Source organism: Globicephala melas, chromosome 8 (assembly GCF_963455315.2).
Source record: "Globicephala melas chromosome 8, mGloMel1.2, whole genome shotgun sequence".
Taxonomy (NCBI): domain Eukaryota; kingdom Metazoa; phylum Chordata; class Mammalia; order Artiodactyla; family Delphinidae; genus Globicephala; species Globicephala melas.
Window position 1 is genome coordinate 13,451,271 of NC_083321.1, and position 26,925 is coordinate 13,478,195.

The following is a 26,925-nucleotide window of genomic DNA, read 5'->3' on the forward strand; positions in this document are numbered from 1 at the left end:
CCTTTTGTGAGGATTAAATGAAATAATCTATTAAAGCCCCAAGTCTGGAACATTTTAAATGCTCATAAATTCAGGCTGCCATCTCCCCTCTCACTGGACCCTGTTCTAGGGGTGGTGGATTCTTTAAGTCCTGCTTGTCCAGTAGTAGGATTGGCTCTTCCTGAGCTACCCATGAACAGCACTGTGAGCACTGAGGCTCATTGATAGGGTCACTTTTATTGAGAAATATAGTTTTAGGAACAAGCCACAAAAATAATTCTTTCACTGGATTGGCTTCTGTGATTTTGCAGTGAGCAGTGTAGAATGTGGGTGGCCCCCTAACTTCCAGACCGTTCAATGACCTTCTGTATCCACTTCTTCAGGCGGAACACATGTGTGTAGAAGCCATATTTTCCATCCCTGTCACAGCCTTCACCCCATGAGACGATGCCCATTTGATACCAGCGGTTGTTAAAGGGGCTCTGAGGAAGAAACATGGGATTTCCAATAGAGTCAAGTCCAAGGTAGTGTCAGTATTACCCTGTCAAGCAATTGTTTCTGAAATCTTGGGTCCCTCCTCATCCACCCCAGAAGGATCTACCCGCCAGCTCCTGGCCTTCTGGGAACTCAGCTTACCTTCATGACAAACGGTCCCCCACTGTCGCCTTCACAAGCATCCCCTCGTTTCCCTTCACCGGGCTTGTAACCTTGAGAGAGAAAAGCAGTACTCAGGGAGGGGTATAGCTCACACTCCAGCCACTCTCCCCTTCAAGAGATACTGCTGCTGAGTGTCCACTGACTCCTAGGCATCCTTGACTCTGCTCAATTCCTCACCCCACACATCCAATTCTTAGGCAAACCTTGCCAGCTCAATCTTCAACGTACATCCCCAATCCAACCACCCCTCACCACTTCTACACCTGGTCCCATCACATACACCTCTCCCCTGAACCACTAGTCTCCCTAGTTCTACTTTTGCTGCCTACAATCCATTCTCCACCCAATAAGCAGAATGACTTAAAAAAAAAAACACGTTAAACTGACAGGTGAGAGAAAAATGAGAATTAGGGCAGTTACCTTTATCCAAATATCTCCACATATCCTCCACAAACAACATGAAGAACAACAAAGCTACACAAAAACCACACCTTCAACATAACTCGAATACAGAGAACACCCAAACTTCAAACCACTTTATCTAACTGTACATCGAATATCAAAACCTGTGTGGTCCTAATAAGACCTGGTTCCACATCTCAAAAAAACAAAAAAACAAAACTTGTGTGGAGATGAGGAGGGGAAAATATCCACTAGATCAAAGAAGTGGATTCAATGAATTAGGACTCTTGTAAATAACCCCAAATCTACCAAATGAATAGACGAAAAGTAAGTACATCTATACCACGATACTATAGGAAAACAATAAGAACCAAAATACCCCAGCTAACAAAAATTCTTTCCCAAACACAACCATGAAACAAGAAAACTAACGGAATTAAATATCCTCAAGCAAATTTTTGGTATGTGAAAAAGAATGAATCAGAAATTTAAAAATTAGGGACTTCCCTGGTGTCACAGTGGTTAAGAATCTGCCTGCCAATGCAGGGGACACGGGTTCGAGCCCTGGTCTGGGAAGATCCCACATGACGTGGAACAACTAAGCCTGTGCACCACAACTGTTGAACCTGTATCTAGAGCCCGTGAGCCACAGCTGCTGGGCCTGCGTGCCACAGCTGCTGAGGCCTACCCGCCTAGAGCCCGTGCTCCGCAACGGGAGAGGCCACTGCAATGAGAAGCCTGCACACCGCCAATGAAGAGTAGCCCCCGCTTGCCGCAACTAGAGAAAGCCCGCACGCAGCAACAAAGACCCAACCCAGCCAAAAATAAAATAAATCAAAAAAAATTTTTAATTCAAAAATTAAAAATAAATGGACAGGGACTTCCCTGGTGGTCCAGTGAAAGAATCCTTCCTGCAATGTAGGGGACACAGGTTTGATCCCTGGTCAGGGAACTAAGATCCCACATGCTGCGGGGCAATGAAGCCCACACGCCACAACTACTGAGCCCGCGTGCCTCAACTAGAGAGCCCACGTACCACAACGAAGATCCTGTGTGCTGCAACTAAGACCTGATGCAGCCAAAATTAAAAATAATAAATGGACAAAACAATGGGAAGTAATTAAAAGCAGAAAGTGGTCGAAATGGAACTCACACTAAAGAAATGAGTCCCTCAATAAGAAAAAGAAAGCAATGGAACAGAGTTAATATGTATAATATAGTCCAAGAAAACTTCACAGAAATAAAAGATTGGATGTGCATATTGAAAGGATCCACTGGCAACCTGGCAAAGCTGATCTGAAACACTGAACTCTGAGACGTGTCCTAAAAAAAACTGAGACTTCAAAGATGAAGAAAAAACCTTCAACGCCTGGAAGCAGAAAAACTCAACTCCCTTATAAGAGCAAAACAATTACACTGGCATCAGATTTCAAAAACAACATACAAAGCAAGCAATGATAAAGCTATATTTTCAAAAAATTCAAGGAAGGAAAATGTGAACCATGGATTTTATATTCAATCATGCTGAGCTTCAGGTGTCAAGGCTACAGAAAACCAGTTATAAACACATAAAAACTCAGGAAATTCTATACCCATAACCCTTCTTGAAAAATCGACTAGTGGACAAGCTTCATCCAACCAGGAGATGAATGCTTCAGCAAAAGGACTTATTAACTGTCTGACAAGTAGAAATAATACAACTAAAAGTATGAGAGGAGAAGAGAAAGAGGAAAGTAAACTCACTGATTGTAACAACTAAAAGAATATAAGAAACTAAGGGCATTTCAAAAAGGTGTAAGACCAAAGATAATGAGTAGAACAAAAATGCAAACCTTACTAAATATATGAAATTATTTGAAAAGTAAAGAAAAGATCACACAGGGAAAAAACACAGTAAATGAAACATAATATACATAAAAATAACAAAATCATATGAGATACTAATTCTATTAATCATATCAATAAATATGAATGGGCTTAACTCACTTTTTAAAAAACAAAAAGATTTTTAATTTGACTCACAAAGCAAGACTCAACGATGCTATATATGAGACAAAACAAAGTGATTCATAGAGGCTAAAGTTAAAGGGATGGACAAAAGTATAACAGGAGAATGGAAACAAAGAGAGCAGGGATAGTGAAGCTCAAGTTGAAAGTAAAGAAGGACACTTTTACTGCTAAAAGCCACAATTCACAATGAATAATTAACAGTTATAAATATCTGCACCAAATAACACAGCAACTGCCTTTATAAAGTAAAAGACTATAAATGATGCAAGGAGATAGACAGAAATACATTAATAATAGAATTCAACACACCAAACTCAGTACAAGACATATCAAGTGAACTGAAAATAAACAAGGATATAAATGACCTAAATAACTGATAAGGTACATTTATGGACATATATATATTGAACTTTACACGTGGATAAAGAAGAACACATCTACACACCTCAAGCACACATGTACATTCACAGAAATTGATCAAACGGTTCTCAGAAAAATCAGTTCCATAAAGTAGAAATATTACAAACTATATTCCTGGATTATAATGCAGCAAAACTGAAAATCAAAATGCTAAAGGGCCCTCCCATCTGGAAATTTTAAAACCACCTATTAACTCTTGAGTGAAAGGGGAATACACACTGAAATTGGAGAGTTTCTAAAAAAAAAATAATTCAAACATAATTCAATAATTCAAACAAACATAGTGTTTTCCATGAATGGTGTTTTCCATTCATAGCCCTACTCAGTAAAAACTGAAGATCAAAGATACATTAACCAGGGACTTCCCTGGTGGTGCAGCGGATAAGACTCCGAGCTCCCAATGCAAGGGGCCTGGGTTCCATCCCTAGTCAGGAAACTAGATCCCACATGCATGCCACAACTAAGACTTCACATGCCACAACTAAGGAGACAGTGTGTCACAACTAAGGAGCCGGCGAGCCGCAACTAAGACCCCGCACAACCAAATAAATACTTTTTAAAATAAAATAAAATAAAAAATAAATTAACCAAATTGGCAGCTCAAAAAGCTTTTAGAAAAAGAACAGCAAAGTGAACCAAAAGGAAGTATAAGGGAAAAAAATTAAGATCAAAGCAGAAATTAATGAGGTACAAAATAGAAAAATAATAAGCCTAATTAATAAGTCAAATTCTTAGGTATTTTGTTTGTTTCCAATCACTAGCTAATTTACTCAAGAAAAATAAGGAAGAAAACACAAATATATAAAATAAGGTGCCAAGGAGGGAAAAAAACATAGGAGAAGACACTGTAGCACAAGATACAATATAGACTTGAACAAATTGAAAGACATTTCTTGTCCTTGGATAGAATGGCTCAACATCAAAAAGAAGTCAGTTCTCTCTAATTTAATTTATAACTTTAATGTAATCCCAATAAAAATACCAAGTTTTTTATAGAGCTAGATAAGTTGATACTAAAATTCGTGTGGAAAAACAAACATGCAAGAGTTGCCAGGAAAACACTGGAAAAGAAAAACTACAAGAGAAGATAAGCTCTACCAGATATTAAAACATACTCTAAAGCCTCTATAATGAAAACAAGACATTTTAACAGAATAGACAACAGACCAGAAGAACCAAACAGAATGTCCAGAAACAGACTTAGGCACACACAGAAACCTAGTATGTGATAAAGGCAACATCTCAAATTACTGGGGCAAAGACAGATTTTTTTTTTTCTTTAGTATTTTTTAAAATTTATTTATTTATTTTTGGCTGCATTGGGTCTTCGCTGCTGCGTGTGGGCTTTCTCTAGTTGCAGCAAGCGGGGGTTACTCTTTGTTGCAGTGTGCGGGCTTCTCATTGCGGTGGCTCCTCTTGTTGCCAGCATGGGCTCTTGGCGCACAGGCTTCAGCAGCTGTGGCTTGCAGGCTCAGTAGTTGTGGCTCGCGGGGTCTAGAGCACAGGCTCAGTAGTTGTGGCGCACGGGCTTAGTTGCTCTGCGGCATGTGGGATCTTCCCAGACCAGGGCTCGAACCCGTGTCCCCTGCACTGGCAGGTGGATTCTTAACCACTGCACCACCAGGGAAGTCCCCAAAGACAGAGTTTTTAATAAATGGTACAGAGACAGCTTATTAGCCATTTAGAAAAAGATAAATTAAATCCATACCTTACATTGTATGCAAGAATAAACTCCAAATGACTCTGAGATCTGAGTGTAGGAAAATGAAACCAAGTACTAGAAGAAAATATGAGTGAATTTCTCTATGACCTGGGTATAAGGAAGGTTCTTTTAACTCTGACGCAAAATCCAGGTGCAGTAAAATGAAAGATTAATAAATTTGACTACATAAAAAAATTTAATTGGATGGCCAAAACATAATAAAGGATAAAGAAAAAGAAATTGGAAGAAAATATTTGCAAAGTATATCACAAATAGAGGCCTAATATCACTAACATATGAAGAACTCTTTAAAAATGATGGGAGGGACTTCCCTGATGGCACAGTGGTTAAGAATCTGCCTGCCAATGCAGGGGACATGGTTCGATCCCTGGTCTGGGAAGATCCCACATGCCGTGAAGCAGCTAAGCCCGTGTGCCACAACTACTGAGCCTGCGCTCTAGAGCCCATAAACCACAAGTACTGAGCCCCACGGGCCCAGAGCCTGTGCTTCATAACAAGAGAAGCCACCACAGTGAGAAGCCTGTGCACTTCAATGAAGAGTAGCCCCCACTCGCCACAACTAGGGAAAGCCCGCGCGCAGCAATGGAGACCCAACGCAGCCAAAAACAAATAAATAAATTTATTTTTTTAAAAAAATGGGGCTTCCCTGGTGGTGCAGTGGTTGAGAGTCCGCCTGCCGATGCAGGGGACATGGGTTCGTGCCCCAGTCCAGGAAGATCCCACATGCCGCGGAGCGGCTGGGCCCGTGAGCCATGGCTGCTGGGCCTGCACGTCCGGAGCCTGTGCTCCGCAACGGGAGAGGCCACAACAGTGAGAGGCCCGCGTACCGCAAAAAAGAGAAAAAAAAAAAAATGATGGGAGAGGGACAAAAAAATGGACCGTAAAAACATGAACAGACAATTCACAAAAAAAGATATAAAAATGGTCAGTAAGGATATAAAAAGATGTTCAATTACAAAATATTAGAAATCTAAATACCCATACACAGGAAATGGTTGAAGACACTATCATACATCCTCCTAACGTGACTATAAAATTTTCTTTTTTATTGAAATATAGTTGATTTACAATGCTGTGTTAGTTTCTGGTGTACAGCAGTGATTCAGTTATACATATATTTTTTCATATTCTTTTCCATTATAGTTTATAACAAGATGTTGAATATAGTTCCCTGTGTTATACAGTAGGACCTTGTTATTTATCTATTTTATATATAGTTGTTTGTATATGCTAATCCCAAATTCCTAATTTTTCCCTCTCCTCTCCTTTCCCCTTTGGTAACCACTGAGAAGTTTGTGTAGTAAGTTTGTTTTCTATGAATGGATAAAGATGATATAAGATGTGCGTGTGTGTGTATATATATATATGTATATATATACACACACACACACACACACACACAAAATGGAATATTACTCAGCCACAAAAAAGAATGGAATAATGCCATTTGTAGCAACATGGATGGACCTAGATTTTATCATACTAAATGAAGTAAGTCAGACCAAGACAAACATCATATGATATCACTTACATGTGGAATCTTAAGAAATGATATAAATGAACTTATTTACAAAACAGAAACAGACTCACAGACATATAAAAATATAAATTTTTTTTAATAAGGAAAAGCTTTATAACTAAAATGGAATGAATTTCCAGGATACATTAGCTGAAAAAAGCAAAGTACAAAAGAATATCTATACTGTGCTACTCTGTGAAAAGGGAAAAATAAGAAAATATAAATGTGTCTGCTCATTTGTGCAAAAAGAAACAGAAGAAGAATAAACCTCAAACTACTGAGATTGGTTAACTGCAGGGCCTGGAGGGAAATGTGGTGGAAAGGAAGGAGGTGGGAACAGGACAGGAGGAAAAGGGGAATATCATTCTCTGGTGTACCTGTATAAAGAATCTGATTTTTGGACCATGTTAATACAGGCACACCTTGGAGATACTGTGGGTTCAGTTATAGACCACCACAATAAAGCAAGTCATATGAATTTTTTGGTTTCTTGGTGCATATAAACGTTATGTCTACAGTATACTATAGTCTATTAAGAGTGCAATAGCATTATGTCAAAAAATATATACAGGACTTCCCTGGTGGTGCAGTGGTTAAGAATCTGCCTGCCAATGCAAGGGCCACGGGTTCGATCCCTGGTCCGGGAAGATCCCACATGCTGCGGAGCAACAAAGCCCATGCGCCACAACTACTGAGCCTGCACTCTAGAGCCCGCAAGCCACAACTACTGAAGCCTGCGCACCTAGAGCCCATGCTCTACAACAAGAGAAGCCACTGCAATGAGAAGCCCACACACCACAACCAAGAGTAGCCCCCGCTCACCACAACTAGAGAAAGCCTGAGTGAAACAACGAAGACCCAACACAGCCAAAAATAACTAAATAAATGAATAAAAAATATATATACACATACTTGAATTTAAAAATATTTTGTTGGGCTTCCCTGGTGGTGCAGTGGTTGAGAGTCTGCCTGCCGATGCAGGGGACACGGGTTCATGCCCCGGTCCAGGAAGATCCCACATGCCGCGGAGCGGCTAGGCCCGTGAGCCATGGCTGCTGAGCCTGCGCGTCCAGAGCCTGTGCTCCACAACGGGAGAGGCCGCAACAATGAGAGGCCCGTGTACCGCAAAAATAAAATAAAATAAAAATATTTTGTTGCATACAAACTACTACGTATAAAATAAATAATCTACAAGGATATACTGTACAAACAGGGAATATAGTCAATATTTTATAACTATAAATGGAATATAACCTCTAAAACTGTGAATCATTATGTTGTATACCTAAAACTTATTGTACATCAACTACACCTTAATAAAAAAAATATTTTGTTGCTAAAAAATGCTGACCATCATTTGAATCTCCAGCAAATTGTAATCTTTTTGCTGGTGGAGGGTCTTGCCTCCACGTGGATGGCTGCTGACTGATCAGGGTGGTGGTGCTGAAGGTGGGGTGGCCATGGCAATGTCTTAAAATAAGACAACAATGAAGTTTGCCCCACTGATGGACTCTTCCTTTCAAGAACAATTTCTCTGAAGCATGCAGTGCTATTTGATAGCTTTTTACCCACAGAACTTCCTTCAAACTAGGAGTCAATCCTCTAAAACCCTACCACTGCTTCATCAACTAAGTTTATGTAATGTTCTAAATCCCTTGTTGTCATTTCAACAATCTTCACAGCATTTTTACCAGCAGTAGAGTCCATCTCAAGAAACCACTTTCTCCTTATCCATTAAAGTTTTATCGTAAGATGGCAGCAATTCAGTCACATCTTCAGGCTCCACTTCTAATTCTAGTTCTCTTGCTATTTTCGCCACATCTGCAGTTATTTCCTCCACTGATGTCTTGAACCCCTCAAAGTCATCCATGAGGGTTGGAACAACTTCTTCTAAACTCCTGTTCATGTTGGTATTGTGACCTCTTTCCATGAAATCACAAATGTTTTTTTTTTGAATATTTGAATTTTATTTTTTGATACAACAGGTTCTTATTAGTTATCTATTTTATACATATTAGTGTATATACGTCAATCCCAATCTCGCAATTCATCACACCACCACCACCACCACGTCCAATTTCCCCTCTTGGTGTCCATACATTTGTTCCCCACATCTGTGTGTCTATTTCTGCCCTGCAAACCGGTTCATCTGTACCATTTTTCTAGGTTCCACATATATGCGTTAATATACGATATTTGTTTTGCTCTTTCTGACTTACTTCACTCTGTATGACAGTCTCTAGATTCATCCATGGCTCTACAAAGGACCCAATTTCGTTTCTTTTTATGGCTGAGTAATATTCCATTGTCTATATGTACCACATCTTCTTTATCCATTCGTCTGTCGATGGGCATTTAGGTTGCTTCCATGACCTGGCTACTGTAAACAGTGCTGCAATGAACATTGGGGTGCATGTGTCTTTTTGAATTATGGTTTTCTCTGGGTATATGCCCAGTAATGGGATTGCTGAGTCATATGGTAATTCTATTTTTAGTTTTTTAAGGAACCTCCACTCTACACTGTTCTCCATAGTGGCTGTATCAATTTACATTCCCACCAACAGTGCAAGAGGGTTCCCTTTTCTCCACACCCTCTCCAGCAGTTGTTGTTTGTAGATTTTCTGATGATGCCCATTCTAATTGGTGTGAGGTGATACCTCATTGCAGTTTTGACTATTTCTCTAATCATTAGTGATGCTAAGCAGTTTTTCATGTGCTTCTTGGCCATCTCTATGTCTTCTTTGGAGAAATGTCTATTTAGGTCTTCTGCCCATTTTTGGATTGGGTTGTTTGCTTTTTTTAATATTGAGCTGCATGAGCTGTTTATATATTTTGGAGATTAATCCTTTGTCTGTTGATTCGTTTGCAAATATTTTCTCCCATTCTGAGGGTTGTCTTTTCGTCTTGAATGTAGTTTCCTTTGCTTTGCAAAAGCTTTGAAATTTCATTAGGTCCCATTTGTTTATTTTTGTTTTTATTTCCATTACTCTAGGAGGTGGATCAAAAAAGATCTTGCTGTGATTTATGTCAAAGAGTGTTCTTCCTATGTTTTCCTCTAAGAGTTTTACAGTGTCCGGTCTTACATTTAGGTCTCTAATCCATTTTGAGTTGATTTTTGTGTACAGTGTTAGGGAGTGTTCTAATTTCATTCTTTTACATGTAGCTGTCCAGTTTTCCCAGCATCACTTACTGAAGAGGCTGTCTTTTCTCCATTGTATATCCTTGCCTCCTTTGTCATAGATTACTTGACCATAGGTGCGTGGGTTTATCTCTGGGCTTTCTATCCTGTTCCACTGAAATCACAAATGTTCTTAATGGCATCTAGAATGGTGAATCCTTTCCAGAAGGTTTTCAATTTCCTTTGCCCAGATCCATCAGGGGAATTACTATCTATGGCAGCTTTAGCCTTATGAAATGTATTCATTAAGATAATAAGACACATTAAGATAAGACTTGAAAGAAAAAATTACTCCTTAATCCATGGGCTGCAGAATGGATGTTGTGTTAGCAGGCATGAAAACAACGTTAATCTTGTGGTATGCCTTCATCACAGCTCTTGGGTAACCAGGTGCATTGTCAATGAGAAGGAATATTTTGAAAGGAATCTTTTTTTTCTGAGCAGTAGGTCTCAACAGTGGGCTTAAAATATTCAGTAATCTATGTTGTAAACAGATGTGCTGTCATCAGGTTTTGTTGTTCCATTTAGAGAGCACAGGGAGAGTAGAGTTAGCATAATTCTTAAGGGCCCTAGGATTTTCAGAATGGTAAATGAACACTAGCTTCAATTTTTAAGTCACCAGCTGTTTCAGCCCCTAACAAAAGAGCCAGCCTGTCCTCTAAAGCTTTGAAGCCAGGCAGTGACTTCTCCTCTCCAACTATGAAAGCCCTAGATGGTATCTCCTTCCAATGTAAGGCTGTTTGGCTACATTGAAAATCGGTTGTTTAGTATAGTCATTTTCATGAATTATCTTAGCTAAATCTTCTGGATAACTTGCTGCTTTACCTTGTAGTTTTATATTATGAAGACAGCTTCTTTCCCTAAACCTCATGAATCAATCTCTGCTAGCTTCAAAGTTTTGGCTTAAGGGAATGTTATGGCTGATTTGATCTTCTAACCAGACCACTAAAACTTTCTTCATATCAGCAATAAGGCTGTTTTGCTTTCTTATTTATGTATTCACTAGAATAGCACTTTTTAATTAATTATTTTTTTGTTTGTTTGTTTTTTATTGTTTTTTGCGGTACGCGGGCCTCTCACTGTTGTGGCCTCTCCCATTGCGGAGCACAGGCTCCGGATGCGCAGGCTCAGCAGCCATGGCTCACGGGCCCAGCCCGTGGCATGTGGGATCTTCCCGGACCAGGGCACGAACCCACGTCCCCTGCATCGGCAGGCGGACTCTCAACCACTGCGCCACCAGGGAAGCCCAATTTAAAAAAATTTTTAAAAATAAATTAAACTCTCTAACGAAGAAAAATTAAAAACAAAAACTTCCTTCAAGAACTTTTCCTTTGCATTTACAGAGTGGCTAACTGTTTGACACAGGAGGTCTAGCTTTTGGCCTGTCTTGGCTTTAGACATGCCTTTCTCACTAAGCTTAATCACTTCTAGCTTTTTATTTAAAATGAGAGACATGCAACTCTTCCTTTCACTTGAACACTTAGAGGCCATTGTAAGGTTACTGATTGGCCTAATTTCAATATTGTTGTATCTCAGGGAATAGGGAGGCCTCAGGAAAGAGACAGAGATGGGGCAATGGCTGGTTGGTGGAGCAGTCAGAACACACAGTTTGCTGTCTTGGCACAGTTCATGATGCCCCAAAACAATTACAATAGTAACATCAGAGATCACTGATCACAGTTCACCATAACAAACATATAATAATGCAAAAATTTGACACATTGTAAGAAGTACTAAAATGTGACACATGAAGTGAGCAAATGCTGTTGGAAAAACGGCGCTGATAGAATTCCTTGATGCTGGATCACCACAAACCTTCAATTTGTAAAACAACAATATCTGGGAAGGGCAATAACGCAAAGCACAAACCTAAGTGTCTATCAACAGATGAATGGATAAAGAAGATGTGGTATGTGTATATATATATATATATATAAAATAAATATTACTCAGCCATAAAAAAGAATGAAATTCTGCCATTTGCAACAACATGGATGGACCTAGAGGGTACTATGCTTAGTGAAATAAGTCAGACTGAGAAAAACAAATACTGTGTTATCACTTATATGTGGAATCCAAAAAATAAAACAAATGAATAAATATAGCAAAACAGAAACAGACTCACAGAGAGAACAAACTAGGAGTTACCAGTGGGGAAAGGGAAGAGGGGAGGGGCAAGATAGGGCTAGGGGATTAAGAGATACAAACTACTATGTATAAAATAAATAAGTCACAAGGATATATTGAACAGGAAATACAGCCATTATTTTGTATATGGAGTATAATCTATAAAAACATTAAATCACTATGTTGTACACCTGAAACTAATATAATATTGTAAACCAACTATATTTAAATAAAATAAAAAATATGTAAATAAATAAAGCAAAGCATAATAAAACAAGGTAATAGTCCAAAAATAAACAAGTAAAGACAACAAAGATGGGAGCGAGGACCCAAAATTGAATACAATCGTGAAACAAATGAGCCTAACTGTATTTTAAATAAATAACACAGGGAAGGGGATAATAATTACCCAAGTTACTTTTAGACACAGTACTGTGACTATATATATATATATATATATATATATATATATATATATATCTTCAGGCTAAAAACAGAAACAACCATGAAGAAATGCTAAACTCTAGCTTGTAGGATTATTTTTCACAGTCATGGATGAGTGATTCTCAAACTGTGTATTCTTGTATTAACCAAATAAGTAAATACATTACAGATAATAGGAGTCAGATTTCTCATTATCAACAGAGACTGTTACAAATGTGGAAAGGGAGAAGCTAAAATTAATCATATTGCATTGCAAGAGGGAGGAACACTCCCCAACTCATTCTACGAGGCCACCATCACCCTGATACCAAAACCAGCCAAAGATGTCACAAAGAAAACTACAAGCCATTATCACTGATAAACATACATGCAAAAATCCTCAACAAAATACTAGCAAACAGAATCTAACAGCACATGAAAAGGATCATACACCATGATCAAGTGGGGTTTATTCCAGGAATGCAAGGATTCTTCAACATACGCAAATCAATCAATGTGATACAACGTATTAACAAATTGAAGGAGAAAAACCATATGACATCTCAATAGATGCAGAAAAAGCTTTCGACAAAATTCAACACCTATTTATGATAAAAACCTTCCAGAAAGTAGGCATAGAGGGAGCTTACCTCAACATAATAAAGCCCATATATGACAACCCCACAGCCAACATCACTCTCAATGGTGAACAACTGAAACCATTTCCACTAAGATCAGGAACAAGACAAGGTTGCCCACTCTCACCACTATTATTCAACATAGTTTTGGAAGTTTTAGCTATAGCAATCAGAGAAGAAAAAGAAATAAAAGGAATCCAAATTGGAAAAGAAGAAGTAAAGCTGTCACTGTTTGCAGATGACAGGATACATGATACTATACACAGAGACTCCTAAAGACTCTACCAGAAAACTACTAGAGCTAATCAGTGAATATGGTAAAGTAGCAGGATACAAAATTAATGCAGAGAAATCTCTTGCATTCCTATACACTAATGATGAAAAATCTGAAAGAGAAATTAAGGAAACACTCCCATTTACCACTGCAACAAAAAGAATAAAATACCTAGGAATAAACCTACCTAAGGAGACAAAAGACCTGTATGCAGAAAACTGTAAGGCACAGATGAAAGAAATTAAAGATGATACCAACAGATGGAGAGATATACCATGTTCTTGGATTAGAAGAATCAACATTGTGAAAATGACTATACTACCCAAAGCAATCTACAGATTCAATGCAATCCCTATCAAACTACCAATGGCATTTTTGACAGAACTAGAACAAAAAATTTCACAATTGGTATGGAAACACAAAAGACCCCGAATAGCCAAAGCAATCTTGAGAAAGAAAAACGGAGCTGGAGGCATCAGGCTCCCTGACTTCAGACAAAGCAACAGTAATCAAGACAGTATGGGGCTTCCCTGGTGGCGCAGTGGTTGAGAATCTGCCTGTCAATGCAGGGGACACAGGTTCAAGCCCTGGTCTGGGAGGATCCCACATGCCGCGGAGCAACTAAGCCCGTGCGCCACAGCTACTAAGCCTGCACGTCTGGAGCCTGTGCTCCGCAACAAGAGAAGGCCGCGACAGTGAGAGGTCCGCGCACCACGATGAAGAGGGGCCCCCACTTGCCGCAACTAGAGAAAGCCCTCACACAGAAACGAAGACCCAACACAGCCAAAAATAATTAATTAAATTTTTAAAAAGACAGTATGGTACTGGCACAAAAACAGAAATATAGATCAATGGAACAGGATAGAAAGCCCAGAGATAAACCCACACACATATGGTCGCCTTATCTTTGATAAAGGAGGCAAGAATATACAATGGAGAAAAGACAGCCTCTTCAGTAAGTGGTGCTGGGAAAACTGGACAGCTACATGTAAAAGAATGAAATTAGAACACTCCCTAACACCATACACAAAAATAAACTCAAAATTGATTAAAGACCTAAATGTAAGGCCAGACACTCTCAAACTCTTAGAGGAAAACATAGGCAGAACACTCTGACATAAATCACAGCAAGATGCTTTTTGACCCACCTCCCAGAGAAATGGAAATAAAAACAAAAATAAACAAATGGGACCTAATGAAACTGAAAAGTTCTTACAGAGCAAAGGAAACCATAAACAAGACGAAAAGACAGCACTCAGAATGGGAGAAAATATTTGCAAACGAAGCAACTGACAAAGGACCAATCTCCAAAATTTACAAGCAGCTCATGCAGCTCAATATCAAAAAAACAAACAACCCCATCCAAAAATGGGCAGAAGAACTAAATAGACATTTCTCCAAAGAAGATATACAGATGGCCGAGAAACACGTGAAAGAATGCTCAACATCACTAATCATTAGAGAAATGCAAAGCAAAAATACAATGAGGTATCATCTCACACCAGTCAGAATGGCCACCATCAAAAAATCTACAAATGATAAATGCTGGAGAGGGTGTGGAGAAAAGGGAACCCTCTTGCACTGTTGGTGGGAATGTAAATTGGTACAGCCACTGTGGAGAACAGTATGGAAGTTCCTTAGAAAACTAGAAATAGGACTACCATATGACCCAGCGATCCCAGTACTGGGCATATGAAAACCATAATTCAAAAAGAGTCATGGGGGGCTTCCCTGGTGGCACAGTGGTTGAGAGTCCACCTGCTGATGCTGGGGACACAGGTTTGTGCCCCGGTCCGGGAAGATCCCACATGCCGTGGAGCGGCTGGGCCCGTGAGCCATGGCCACTGAGCCTGCGCATCCGGAGCCTGTGCTCTGCAACAGGAGAGGTCACAACAGTGAGAGGCCCGTGTAGCGCAAAAAAAAAAAAAAAAAAAGAGTCATGTACCACAATGTTCATTGCAGCTCTATTTACAACAGCCAGGACATGGAAGCAACCTAAGTGTCCATCGACAGATGAATGGATAAAGAAGATGTGGCACATATATATACAATGGAATGTTACTCAGCCTTAAAAAAAAATGAAATTGAGTTATTTGTAGTGAGGTGGATGGACCTAGAGTTTGTCATACAGAGTGAAGTAAGTCAGAAAGAGAAAAACAAATACCGTATGCTAACACATATATATGGAATCTAAAGGGGAAAAAAATGGTTATGAAGAACCTAGGGGCAGGACAGGAATAATGATGCAGATGTAGAGAATGGACTTGAGAATGTGGGGAGGGGGAAGGGTAAGCTGGGACGAAGTGAGAGAGTGGCATGGACTTATATATACTACCAAAATAGATAGCTAGTGGGAAGCAGCCGCATAGCACAGGGAGATCAGCTCAGTGCTTTGTGACCACCTAGAGGGGTGGGATAGGGAGGGTGGGAGGGAGACGCAAGAGGGAGGAGATATGGGGATATATGTATATGTATAGCTGATTCACTTTGTTATAAAGCAGAAACTAACACACCATTGTAAAGCAATTATACTCCAATAAAGATGTTAAAAAAATCCTATTGCATTGCAACGGGAGGTTTCAGTGTCATCTCATGGTTTTAGATAGATAAATAGATAGAAAGAACATAGATATAGATTTAGGCATGTGCATAATACATGTATTTTCTAATTCTGTCTGCTAAGAGAGCCTAGGAACAATGACACCCCAGTAACAACGTGCACAACTGGCACCCAGATCTTGGTTTCTAAATACCATTCTCCACTAGAAGGCAAGTAGGGTGCACCTAGAACATCTTGCTGCGCTGAAAGTAAGAAAGTACTCAGAGACTGACAGGACCTCTCCAAAAGTCACAGAAGCCAGGTTGTTGTTTTTTTTTTGACTCCCACTGGCCAAACCTGGGATAATTTGAACATTATAATAATGATAGTAACAAATTATAGCCCTTAGAATAAAGAAAGGACCCATGAGTCCACAGTGACAGAGTGAAAGCAGATTCTTCCTTACAATAAGATGATCACTAATAAATGTAGAAGGAATGACAGAATTTAAAAATCACCATTTGGCAGCTACCAGGGTTAGGAGAACAATTTGATGAGAAACAGAACAGACACTATTCAACTTTCTCCCCACAAGATGTTAGTCTTAAAAAGGAAAACAGAACTTTACAGTGAGAAACATGGCAGATGCAGACACCACCTTAACCAAGAGGTCAGAGTTAATCTCACCAGGAATGGGACAGAGAGATCATATGCCTGAAAAGGACACAACATCACTTAGCTTGAATCTGATCATTAGGAAACCTTAGAGAAAGCCAAACTGAGGCCAATCTACAGAATAACTGGCCTATACATGTCAAATATGTCTAAATCGTGAAAGACAAAGACTGACAACTGAGTACAATGTGTGATCCTGGATTGGATCCTGGGTGGGAAAAACGTTTTTGTTTTTCTTTTGCTAAAAAAGACATCAGTAAGCAGGACAACTGGAAAACATTTAAATGAAGTCTAAAAATTAGACAAAGGTATTATATCATTATTAATTTCTTTTTTCATTATTAATTTCTTGATTTAATAAATGTACTGTGGTTATGGCAGAGAACAACCCTGTTTTTTTGGAAATACTTAAGTGTACGGGTAAAAAAGGTAACATGTACAATTTAGTCTCAAATAATGTGTATATGTGTGTGTATAAATACACACACACAGAACACACACACACACAAAGGAGGTGGCAGAATCTGGATGACAGTATAAAGGAATTCTTTGTATTATTTTTGCAACTTTTCTGTGAGTCTGAAATCACCTAAAAAAAATTTTTTTAATTTTTAAAAATTTAAAAATTAAGTTAGATCGTTTACTCACCTGCCCCAGAGTCTCCAATAATGTCCTATCACGACAAAAGCCAAAGTCCTTCAAGGCCCTGAAGGAAGCACCCATCCCCTGACTGCCCACCTCTCTCCCCTCTTCCAATGCTGCCCTTCCTGTGTTTACTGCCCTCCAGCCATACAGGCCTCCCTGCTGCTCCTAAGACACGCCAAGCATGCTCCCACCTCAGGGCCTTTGTACCTGCTGTCTCCACAAGTCTGGAGTGCACTTCCTCTAGACTGGCTCACTCTTTCATGTCTTCTAGTCTCTGCTTAAACATCACTTCTCAGAGAGGCCTTCTCCAACCACTCTGTCTCAATCGCCCCGTCCCCACCTCTCACTCCCTTACTCAGCTTAATTTTTCTCCTATCAGGATTGCTATTCTAGATCTGCTTACTGACACACTCTCCTTCTAGGAAGGAAGCTCTCTGAAGACACAGGAGACCCTATCTGTTAGGGTCCTTTTTGGACACCCTGGAATACTGCCTGGACCACAGTAAGCACTCAGTAAATATTTGCTGAACGACTGAATGAATGAATGGCTTTTCCTCCACCCGTGACCTCTGGTTGGTGTCTGGCTCACATATACTGACAACTTGACCAGTGACTAGCACCACGCCTAACACCTTAAATACACTATCTCGCTCAACCCTCACACGGCCTAATGGAATAGAGCCAGGACTTGAACCCAGGCCTGTGCTACTCACGTGTCTCAATCCTCCCAACCCGAGGCCCTGCTATTCCCGCCTGCCCAGCCATGCCCAGGGGACTTTACCAGCACAGAACATGTTGTCGGTGATGCGGATCCGGGTGGAGGCCTTGCAGACTGGCCGCTCCACGATGGGCAGGTTCACCACCTGTAGCACGCTGGGCTGCACCTCAGCAATATTGGCTGTCCACGTCTCCCTCAGGTTGCCCCAGCCCGTCACTCGCCCTTTGTATCCAGCCCGGAGCAACCTTTGGGGAAAGGAGAAGGACTGAGTGAGAACAGACCAGTCTAGAAACCTCCTGGCCCCAACACCATCCCTTAGAGACCTGAATCTAAAACACCTGTGCAGGAAGACGCTGAGGCGTGGAAAAGGGAAGGAACTTCGGCAAGGCAATAGGCTGTCAGAGTCAGGCCCAGAACCCAGCCCAGGTCCTCAGCTGCCAGCCCCCTGGCTGCCCCCCAACCACCTGCCCCCTGGCCAACCCCCTCGGCTCCCCCCCCAGCCACCCCCCGGCTGCCCTTCTGGCCGCCCCACTTGGTTGCTGTGTCCTTGTCGGGCAGGCACACGGGGTGGACGTATTCGGTGAAGCTGATGGGCTTCCTGAGCTTCAGCAGGGCGATGTCCCGGTCCAGGTTCTCCCTCCAGTTGTACCTGGGGTGGATGTGGATCTTTTCCAGCATGGAGATCTTTTCAATCTTTCGCTCATAGCTGTGCAGACCCCAGCAGAGAAAAGGAGAAGCTGTAGGCCACCCAATGAGGGGCAGCTGGTTCCCCGAGGAAGAAAACTGCCTGCCCTCAGGGTCTGGGAGTCAGCGTAACCAGCAGGCCACCAGTGAGGGTGAGAGGGCCGGCTCCTGTCCTGGCAGCTTCTTCCTGGCCTGAAGTTGTCCAGAGCTTTGGGATCAAACAGCCCAGGCAGGTAGGGGGAGGGACGCAGCCTGTAGGCCCTGATCCCAACAGCCTCTACTCAGAGGTCACACCTGGGCCATGTCCTGGTGCCTGGAAGGGTGCTAAGGGCAGGCCAGGACTCTGCTCTCTGCAAAGGCTTAGTTTCTCTGTCCCCAGGTCCAAGCTTCAGTCAGGATGTGGCCACATAGACTTTACAGCAGAGCCTACAGGGTTTTCTACTGTGGGAGATGTACAGACATATCCCTCGTGGCCCAGAGTCACCAGAGCCCCTCACAGTCACTCGGGAGGACGCGGACCCCTGCCAGACACGCATGGGCCCCCACTTCTGTACCTGGTGCGGGAGTGCTTGCCAATGCGCACCAGAAGGTCATTCTCAGTGAAGTTCTTGTCCCAAGGCGGGTACAGAAGACAGTGGGCAGCGGTGAGGATCCAGCGGTCACTGATGAGGCTGGCCCCGCACAGCAGCTCCTGGGGACTCTTCCGGAAAAGCATCACCTGCCTGGGAGAAGAAGTGGGAAGCATTAGGAGGTGGGAGGGCTGCCCCTCCACCAGCCCTACAAGCGCAAAGTCCCAGGTTTAAGAACTAACTGGACAGAGCTCCCTACTGGGCCCAGACCCCAGCTTGACCTTCCCGTTCTTGGGGACCGGGGCATATATGTGACACCGCGGGGCTGCCACCTGCTTTTTGCACCCCCCTCCCCTCATCAAGCTTCTTCCAGGCCAGAGTTGGCACAGCTTAGCACAGCTCTGGGGTCAGAAGAACAGGAATCTAGTCCTGCTCTGTAACCCATTCACTAGCAGCACCACTTAGGCGAGTCACTTAAGCGCTCCGACCCTCAGCTTCACCATCTGCTTTGGAGAAGTAGTAAACCCAATCTCAAAAGGTGGCTGTGAGGGTTCGATGAGATGTTGGTGCTGGGCTAGGTTGTCTGTGGAGCCTAGACCTGTGAGGGCGGAGGAGTCTCCCAGGGCGCGGGATGCAGGCGCGCAAGGGGTCGGTGGGGGCAGGGAGCACGCACCAGGGCGCCAGGCCAATCTCCGCATCCCGGCCCTCCACGATGCGCCCCTCGATGTAGGAATCGAACAGCTCCTGTTCCGTTTTGTCCTGCACCAACTTATTCTCGAACAGAGGCCGCAGGCCACAGTCTGCCGAGCCAGCGGGACCGTTAGGGGCCGAGCGCTGCAACACCCGCCCCCGCCCCCATGCCGCGGCCCCGCGCCCCTCCGGCCGCCGCCTGACCTGCCTCCCCGGCGCCGAAGGTCCTCTCGTTGAAGAAGGGCTGAAATGTGTCCGCAGCGGTGCGTCCCTCTATGGCCGCATCCGGTTCCTCGCCCAGCCCATATCCCACCTCCTCATCCACCGGCTCCTCTGCAGGGACCCAGACACCAGCTGCGGCTGGGCCAGGCCATTCCTCACCCACCCTCTGACCTCCCCAAGCCCCCAGGCAGCCGCGGAGGTCGTCTGGTGTAGAGATTAAGAGCGCAAGCGCACCTGCGTTACTAGGAAACCAAACCTCGTGGGCCTCAGTTTCCTCAGCTGTAAGGTGGAGCTAGGATTACGCCCACCTGGTTAACGTCAGGTGTCATGAATGCACTCACTGGTGAGTGGTAAGCCTTAGATCAGGTGGTAAAGCCTTAGATCAGGGGAGGCACTGTTCTTGTTGTTCCCTCCAGGCTGTGTCCTCTGTCTCATGTCCCCTGCCCTGCCCTCTCACCGCAATAGTCCAGGTCGCAGTACTCAAAGTCGCCAGGCTCCCCGGCCACGTAGCACCACGCGCCCTCCTCATCCCCGTCTGGGTTGCGGCAGAAGTTCTCCACCAGTGGGACAGCCGGGCTGAAGTCCTGGTCCTTGCTCAGGGCCTTGGCCCGCTCGCTGGCCCAGGCAAGGCAGGGAGACCCATGTGTGGTCACCGCCAGGTGCCCCTGGTACTGCTGGCCGCGATCAGGGATGCACATTTCTGATTGAGGTGACAGATTCACTGCAAAGTCTCTGGAGTTTGAGGTCAGCTCCACAGTGACTCGCTCCTGGCCTGGTGGGTGAGGAAACAGAGGAGCAGAGTGGGTGGGACCACACGTGGAGCCAGACGGGATGTGAATCCCTGCCTTTCGGCCTTTATCCTATAGACCTCAAGTCACTTATCCTCTCTGAGCCGCAGTCTGCTTGCCTATGAAAGGGAATACTAATGCGTTTTTGCAGGGTTATTGAGAGATTTAAACAAAATATATGGCATAAGTGTCTGGTGCATAATAAGCCAGAGATAGGAACCAGGTTTCATCTCCTGCGCTATCTGTAATCTATTGGTAGTGACTGCCTGGAGTTTAAGGATTCTGTGCTTTCACAAGGGCACAGTAGGAAAAATAGCTGGGATCCACTGAGGATGTCTACACAGGGAGTAGGTCAGTTTCAGCATGCCTGCAACATATTTATCATAGGTGTTCAGGGGTGGGGGCTTGGTAAACTGTAGCTGTTTTTGTTACTATGATTGGCAACTCGCTGTAAGACTGGCCCCAGCATCCCTCACTGGGTCCTACAGGGATGCATGAAGGACAAAGAAGAGCAACCCATGTTTGGTAGATTGAGTTACTGGCACTAATTCTTTACTCCTACCTGGATCCACCTGGATCCACATCCTCTGCCCTGTTATTTTACAAGCAAAGGTGTAAAGGTCCACCTCTTGACCTTGGCCTTGATCATGGGACTTGCTTTGGCCAATGGCATGTGGGCAGAGCTGACTCTGCCAGTTCTGAGCCTAGGCTTAAAGATGTGTGTCTGCTCACTGCTTGGTATTTCTGCCGCCCCCATGGAAGAAGCTGCTGCCTTTCAGCCTCCCCCCACAATGAGTACACACGGAGCAGACATGGACCCACCCACACAAGGAGCCAAGCTCAGCTGGACCCATTGTTTGACGTAGGGCCACCAGCCGAGCCCAGCCTACACCTGGACCCCACCGACGCGTGAGCGAGTGCAGCTGAGATCAGCAGAGCCACCCCAGCTGAACCTCAGACACATAAGAAATAAATGCGGGACTTCCCTGGAGGTCCAGTGGTTAAGATCTCCCCTTCCAATACAGGGGGTGTGGGTTCAATCCCTGGTCGGGGAGCTAAGATCCCACGTGCCTCGCAGCCAAAAAACCAAAACAGAAGCAATATTGTAACAAATTCAATAAAGACTTTAAAAATGGTCCACATCAAAAAAAAAAAAAGAAAGAAATGCTTATCGGTGTATGCCCCCCAGCTTTTGTGGCTGTTTGTGATTTTGTGGGGTTTGCAGCATTATTATGGCTATAGCTAGCTGACACATCATGGGAAATAATGATGACAGAATCATGCAGGGCTGGACTGTACGAGGCTTGCTCTGTGATGCTCGGCAAAGGGTACATGGACTGAAATGGTTAGGAAGGGCTTCCTGGAGGGAAGAATGCCTCAAGCAGGAAGTAAAGCATATTTAGAATGGGCCACATCCTGGATCATAAGGAAGCAAAGGCTGTGGAGGGAGGAGAGGAGGCTGGAAGCTAACTCTCTCTGGTCTCCTGACTTCACTAACCAACAAGCTCAAATATGTCGTCAGTAACTAACACCAGCTCAAAGGGAGCCAGGATCTTGATTCCCATCCTGTGCTGCCAGGCCCATGAAGACCCATGGGCCTTGGCCATGCCCACCTGATCTCCCCCAGCTCACCGCAGACAGGGATGCTGCACTCCTCCCTCTGCACAGTGGGGAGCGTAGTGTAGCACCAGGGCCCAGTGATGCTGCCATCTGGGTTGCGGCAAAAATTCTCCTGCAGGTCAGCTCCAGGGTGGGTGGTAGAGTTGATTCTGGAACAGAAAATTGCTCAGCAGGAGGCGTCTCCCCCACCCCCAGTGTCTCCTCACCCCCTATTCTCAGACCCCTGGCAGACAGGCCTGCCCATCACTCACTCCGGCTTATGTGGGTAGCGACTCCTCCACAGCTGGCATTCGATGCCTGACCGGGTGAAGCTCACGTTCCCTCGGTAGTTCATACCCAGACCTTCGGCACAGTTACCTGCAGAGACCCCCAGCCCAGGTCTCCTACACTGAGGACTTGTCCCCGCTTCTCTCCTAGTAAAGCTCTATCGGTCCATCCCCCCCAAGCTACCTCTGGTCCATGACCCTTAACCTGCATTTACTCAGCACTTCCTCTGTACCCAGCAGTTCTACAATCCATTTAACCGTAGTTACCAAATATTCACTGAGTGCCCACTGTGTGACAACCATGTGACAGGCACTATGCCAGGTACTAAGGACACAGCAATGAATAAGACAGTCATAGTCAAGTAGGTTCCTGCCCTCATAGAGCTAATATTCAGTGGCTCCTCATAGCCAGCAGAATGAAAAAGTGAACAAGGTTCTCCGAATCTGGCCCTGGTCTAGGTGTCCTGTTATCTTAGCTCCTCGTGCCTAAGGGCCTTTGCACGTGCTCTTTCCTTTGCCTTGGCCATGCTTTCCTATTTATTCATCAGTGCATCCCACAAATCCAAGTAAAACTCTACTTCTTCTGGGGAGCAGTCCTTGATTCTGCCAGCAAACGAAATGCTCCCTCTCCTGGAATTCTCTTGGCACCTGGAACAGAACTTTTCCATCAATTACTTTGATGTTTTGTATTTTTGTTTTCTGATGAAACTGTGAGCTCCCTGATTCTCTTAAAATCCCCAGCACTCAACCATAGAGCTTGACACACAGCAGGGGCTTAGTGAAATGTCTATTGAATAAATTACTTAACAAATGAAAGCATAGCCAGTGTGATTAAAGAGTTCCATGTTGTGGGGTCTACTGTCATACTAAAGGTGTATTCAGAATGCCGTGGAGGAGGGAGGATGCACCTTGAAGGCTCAGCAAGGTGGTGGCATTTGAACTAATTCTTGAAGGATAGGGGGGTTTTCAGTAGGCACTGACGGCTGCTCCAGGGGGAGATGATAATGTAAGCAGGGGCCAGGATCTAGAAACATCTTGCCCTGTTGAGAGAAGTGCTTGCTGTCAGCAAGCTGGGGGGCTGGATTCAGGGCTGGTGCAATGGTAGATAAAGCTTGAAGGGAAGGTTAAGATCAGAACCTGCAAAATCCACTAGGCTAAGAAGCCTGTGCTTTATTCTCGGGGCAATGCGGAGCCACTCAAGGTTTTGGAGAAAGAATGTGACATCATCGAAGCTCTGCCTTGGGGACATGGGGAAGACTGATTGGCATGGGCAGGGGCTCTGATGAGAATCAGGCCTTAAACATTATTTCATTACCTGTGCATTCATTTGTTCCTCCAATATTAATCATCTTACTGACTGCCAGGCACAGAGCCAGGTGCAAAGAAACATCCTTGACCGCAGGACCAGAAAGGCAATGTCAGCTGCTAGAGGCCACCACCCCTGGGCCACAACTCCTACCCAACCCCTACTCTGCTCTTCTCCCAGGCTGTCCCCTCCTATCCTGTCCCCACACCCTCATGTCAGTTCCTCACCTTCCAGACATTCAATGAGCTTTTCTCGAGGTTTCCTCAACGACTCACAAGCTGGAAAAGACCCAGAAACATCATTGAGATTGAGGTAGGGATAGGACAGGTTCAAGTGAAGGGTGGGATGACATTCAGAAACGGAGAGAAAGGGACGCGTATGGAAGAAAGGAAGGAAAGAGGCGTGGGTGGAGGAATGGAGGATTGGATGGATCAGAAAATTCTCTGGAGTGGGGCACCCTCTAACTTGGGTCCCCAGGACTCCCTTCCTGGAGCAAACCCTTCCCAGTGCTCACCTGTGTACTTGGCCCAGAACACATCCTGAAAAACAAGGCTGAGTGTGAGGCTGTGGTAGGATCCTGTTTTGTTTTGTTTTTTTGTAAACTTCCTGTCTTCTCCTTATACTTTCCCCTTTCCCTTACCCTGGTCACGCTCTGGGGAGGTTTATGGCAGAGTTTTCTACTTTTGCTTCTAAAAGCCCAAGCCCGCAGAGGAGAAGAGTATCTGAGGAGAGGGGAGCTCCCTGCCTTCCCCACCGCCCGCCCCCCCGCCCCTGGCCAGACAAGATTGAAAGGGATTCCCCGGGGTGGGGTAGACTGGAGAAGAGGGGCCCAGGCAGAGCCCCAGGGAAGGGAAAGCTTCAAAAGGCTCCTGGAACACTGAGGCCTAGGCCCAGGCCTGACCAGAGACCCACCTCCCAAGGGTGGCACAGAAGTAGCAGCAAAGCTAAAGTTGAGAGGCCATGTGGCCAGGGCCAGGGTCTCCAGAGATCCCAACATAGACAGATGTCTAAAGACTGATGAGGCCCCCCTGCCCCCCAACGTCCTGGAGCCTCACCGTACCCTGGGGCCTTGACATAGCCCAGGCACTGGGGCCGCCTAGAAAGGCTGAGCCGCTCATCAGGGCAGCCCAGGGAAACGGGGCCAGAGATGAAGTTATCAACAAAGAGCTGTGATGCTCCCCGCTCCCCTCCTTGGTGCCCCTGCAGGGACCAAGGGCCCCCTTGGAGGGACCCCCAGCCCTCCCTCCCTGGGGCCTCACCGTGGCACTGGGAGACTCCAGGGCCTCGAAGGCCTCCTCACGGCTGCACTGCTCCTCCACACACTCTCGCTCCAGGTTGCCCTCCCGCCACTCCTCCAGGAAGCCGCTGTTGGCGCGTCGGACCCGCTGGAGCAGCGACAGTGCTTGCTGAGGGGCCAGGAACACTGCAGGAGAAGGGGCGTGGGACAGTGGCCTCAGGGGCCCAGGCTGTCTTAGCCACCACCAGCCACTTAGGGCAGGAAGCAAGCCTGGCCTGCCTGCTGGCTTCCAGAAAGGGGGTGTCTAGGATGGTGGCAGGACCTGAAAGGCTGCTAACGGCAGCCACTAGCCCCCCTCCTTTCATGGATCACCCCCAGCCCAACCCCCGTATTGCAAGAGAGAAGTAGTCACTGTCTGTCCAGCCCTGAGCACCTGGCTCCTTCCCTAAGCTGGACACAGTGAGCTGAGAGCCACCTGGGGGCCGGCCCTGTGCTGTCGAGCCAGGGGACCGCAGCCCACAGGCCTACATCCCAGTCCGCCAGCCTGTCCCAGCTTCCAGGCCCCCCTTACCATGCTGGCTGTGCACAAGGCTAAACAGGGCAGCCAGGGCCAGGCAACCAGGTAGCCACAGGCCTCGGACGTGCGCCATAGTGTGTCCGCTCCCAGGACTCTGAGGGCTTGTCCTGACCCCTCTGGGTTAATGTTGAACCAACATGAAGAAATCAGCCAGGAAGCAGAGGTCAGCAGGTCAGGGCCGTGGGGACAGGTGGATAGATAGTCCGCCCCCGCCATCTGGGAGGACAGGTCCTCCTGGGACCAGGGATGGGTGGTCTGGGAGGAAGTCCCAGAGCAAAGACCAGCGTAGCCACCATCCAGCACCTCCCTCTCAGAGACACAGGCGAACTTGGGCCAGTGGGGTGACAAGATCTTCCTGAGGCTCCTTGCAATCCTAGCACATGGTGATGGTTGTTCTGATCTCTGTGTGTCTGTTTCCTCATCTGTACAGTGGGAAGAGTATCCTGTTGTGAGGACTAAAGGAGATTATGAATATATAGTAAGAACTTAATAATGAGTAGCTATATGGATGTAAACCAGTGGGGAGGTTTCTGTAATCACCACATGCACGTAAGAAAATGGAGGCGAGGGTGTGGCCAGATGAGAGCGGCCACCTTATCCCAGGACATACTGGGGCAGGGCTGGCCAACATTTGCCCCGGCCTCTCAGCCACTGATGGAGGGTCCCATTTCCACTCTTCCTTGTCTGGGAGCCAGGGAGCTGTGTTTGTGTGTGGTGGTTGCCTGGGAGGAGGAGCCAGGCCCTCTGGTCTATTTTCTCTCCCAGGTCTCCCAGGATGCGGCCTGGCCCGGAACAGGGGCAGCTCAAATCCCTGGTCTCCACAGCAGGGCCCTCCCTCTCCCACTGCCTATCTGCCCCGTGCCAGGCCTAGACTGGATGCTGGTCCCACACTACCCCTGCCCAGCCCTCCCCCACTTCCAGTTTGCAGTATGAAAGGTAAATATTAGTCCTGGGTCTCATTAGGACAGAGGGCCAAAGAGCAGGAACACAGGGAGCACAGGCTCTCACCTCGCTCTCCTTCGGGCCTGGCCGTTCAGGG

General features: G+C 45.1%; 1 protein-coding gene across 1 annotated transcript; it reads right to left on the reverse strand.

The window, feature by feature from the left end:
* Positions 1-300: 300 nt before the first annotated feature.
* Positions 301-26,925, reverse strand: F2 (coagulation factor II, thrombin). The gene is made up of 15 exons (XM_060304412.1): positions 26,895-26,925; positions 25,881-26,308; positions 25,332-25,495; positions 24,587-24,611; positions 24,300-24,350; positions 22,752-22,857; positions 22,513-22,649; positions 20,550-20,864; positions 20,075-20,203; positions 19,854-19,980; positions 19,166-19,333; positions 18,460-18,633; positions 17,991-18,172; positions 616-686; positions 301-461 (listed from the first exon to the last, which is right to left on the reverse strand). The coding sequence occupies exons 2-15, from the start codon at positions 25,957-25,959 to the stop codon at positions 318-320; spliced, it is 1,872 nt and encodes a 623-aa protein (XP_060160395.1). The 5' UTR covers positions 25,960-26,308; positions 26,895-26,925; the 3' UTR covers positions 301-317.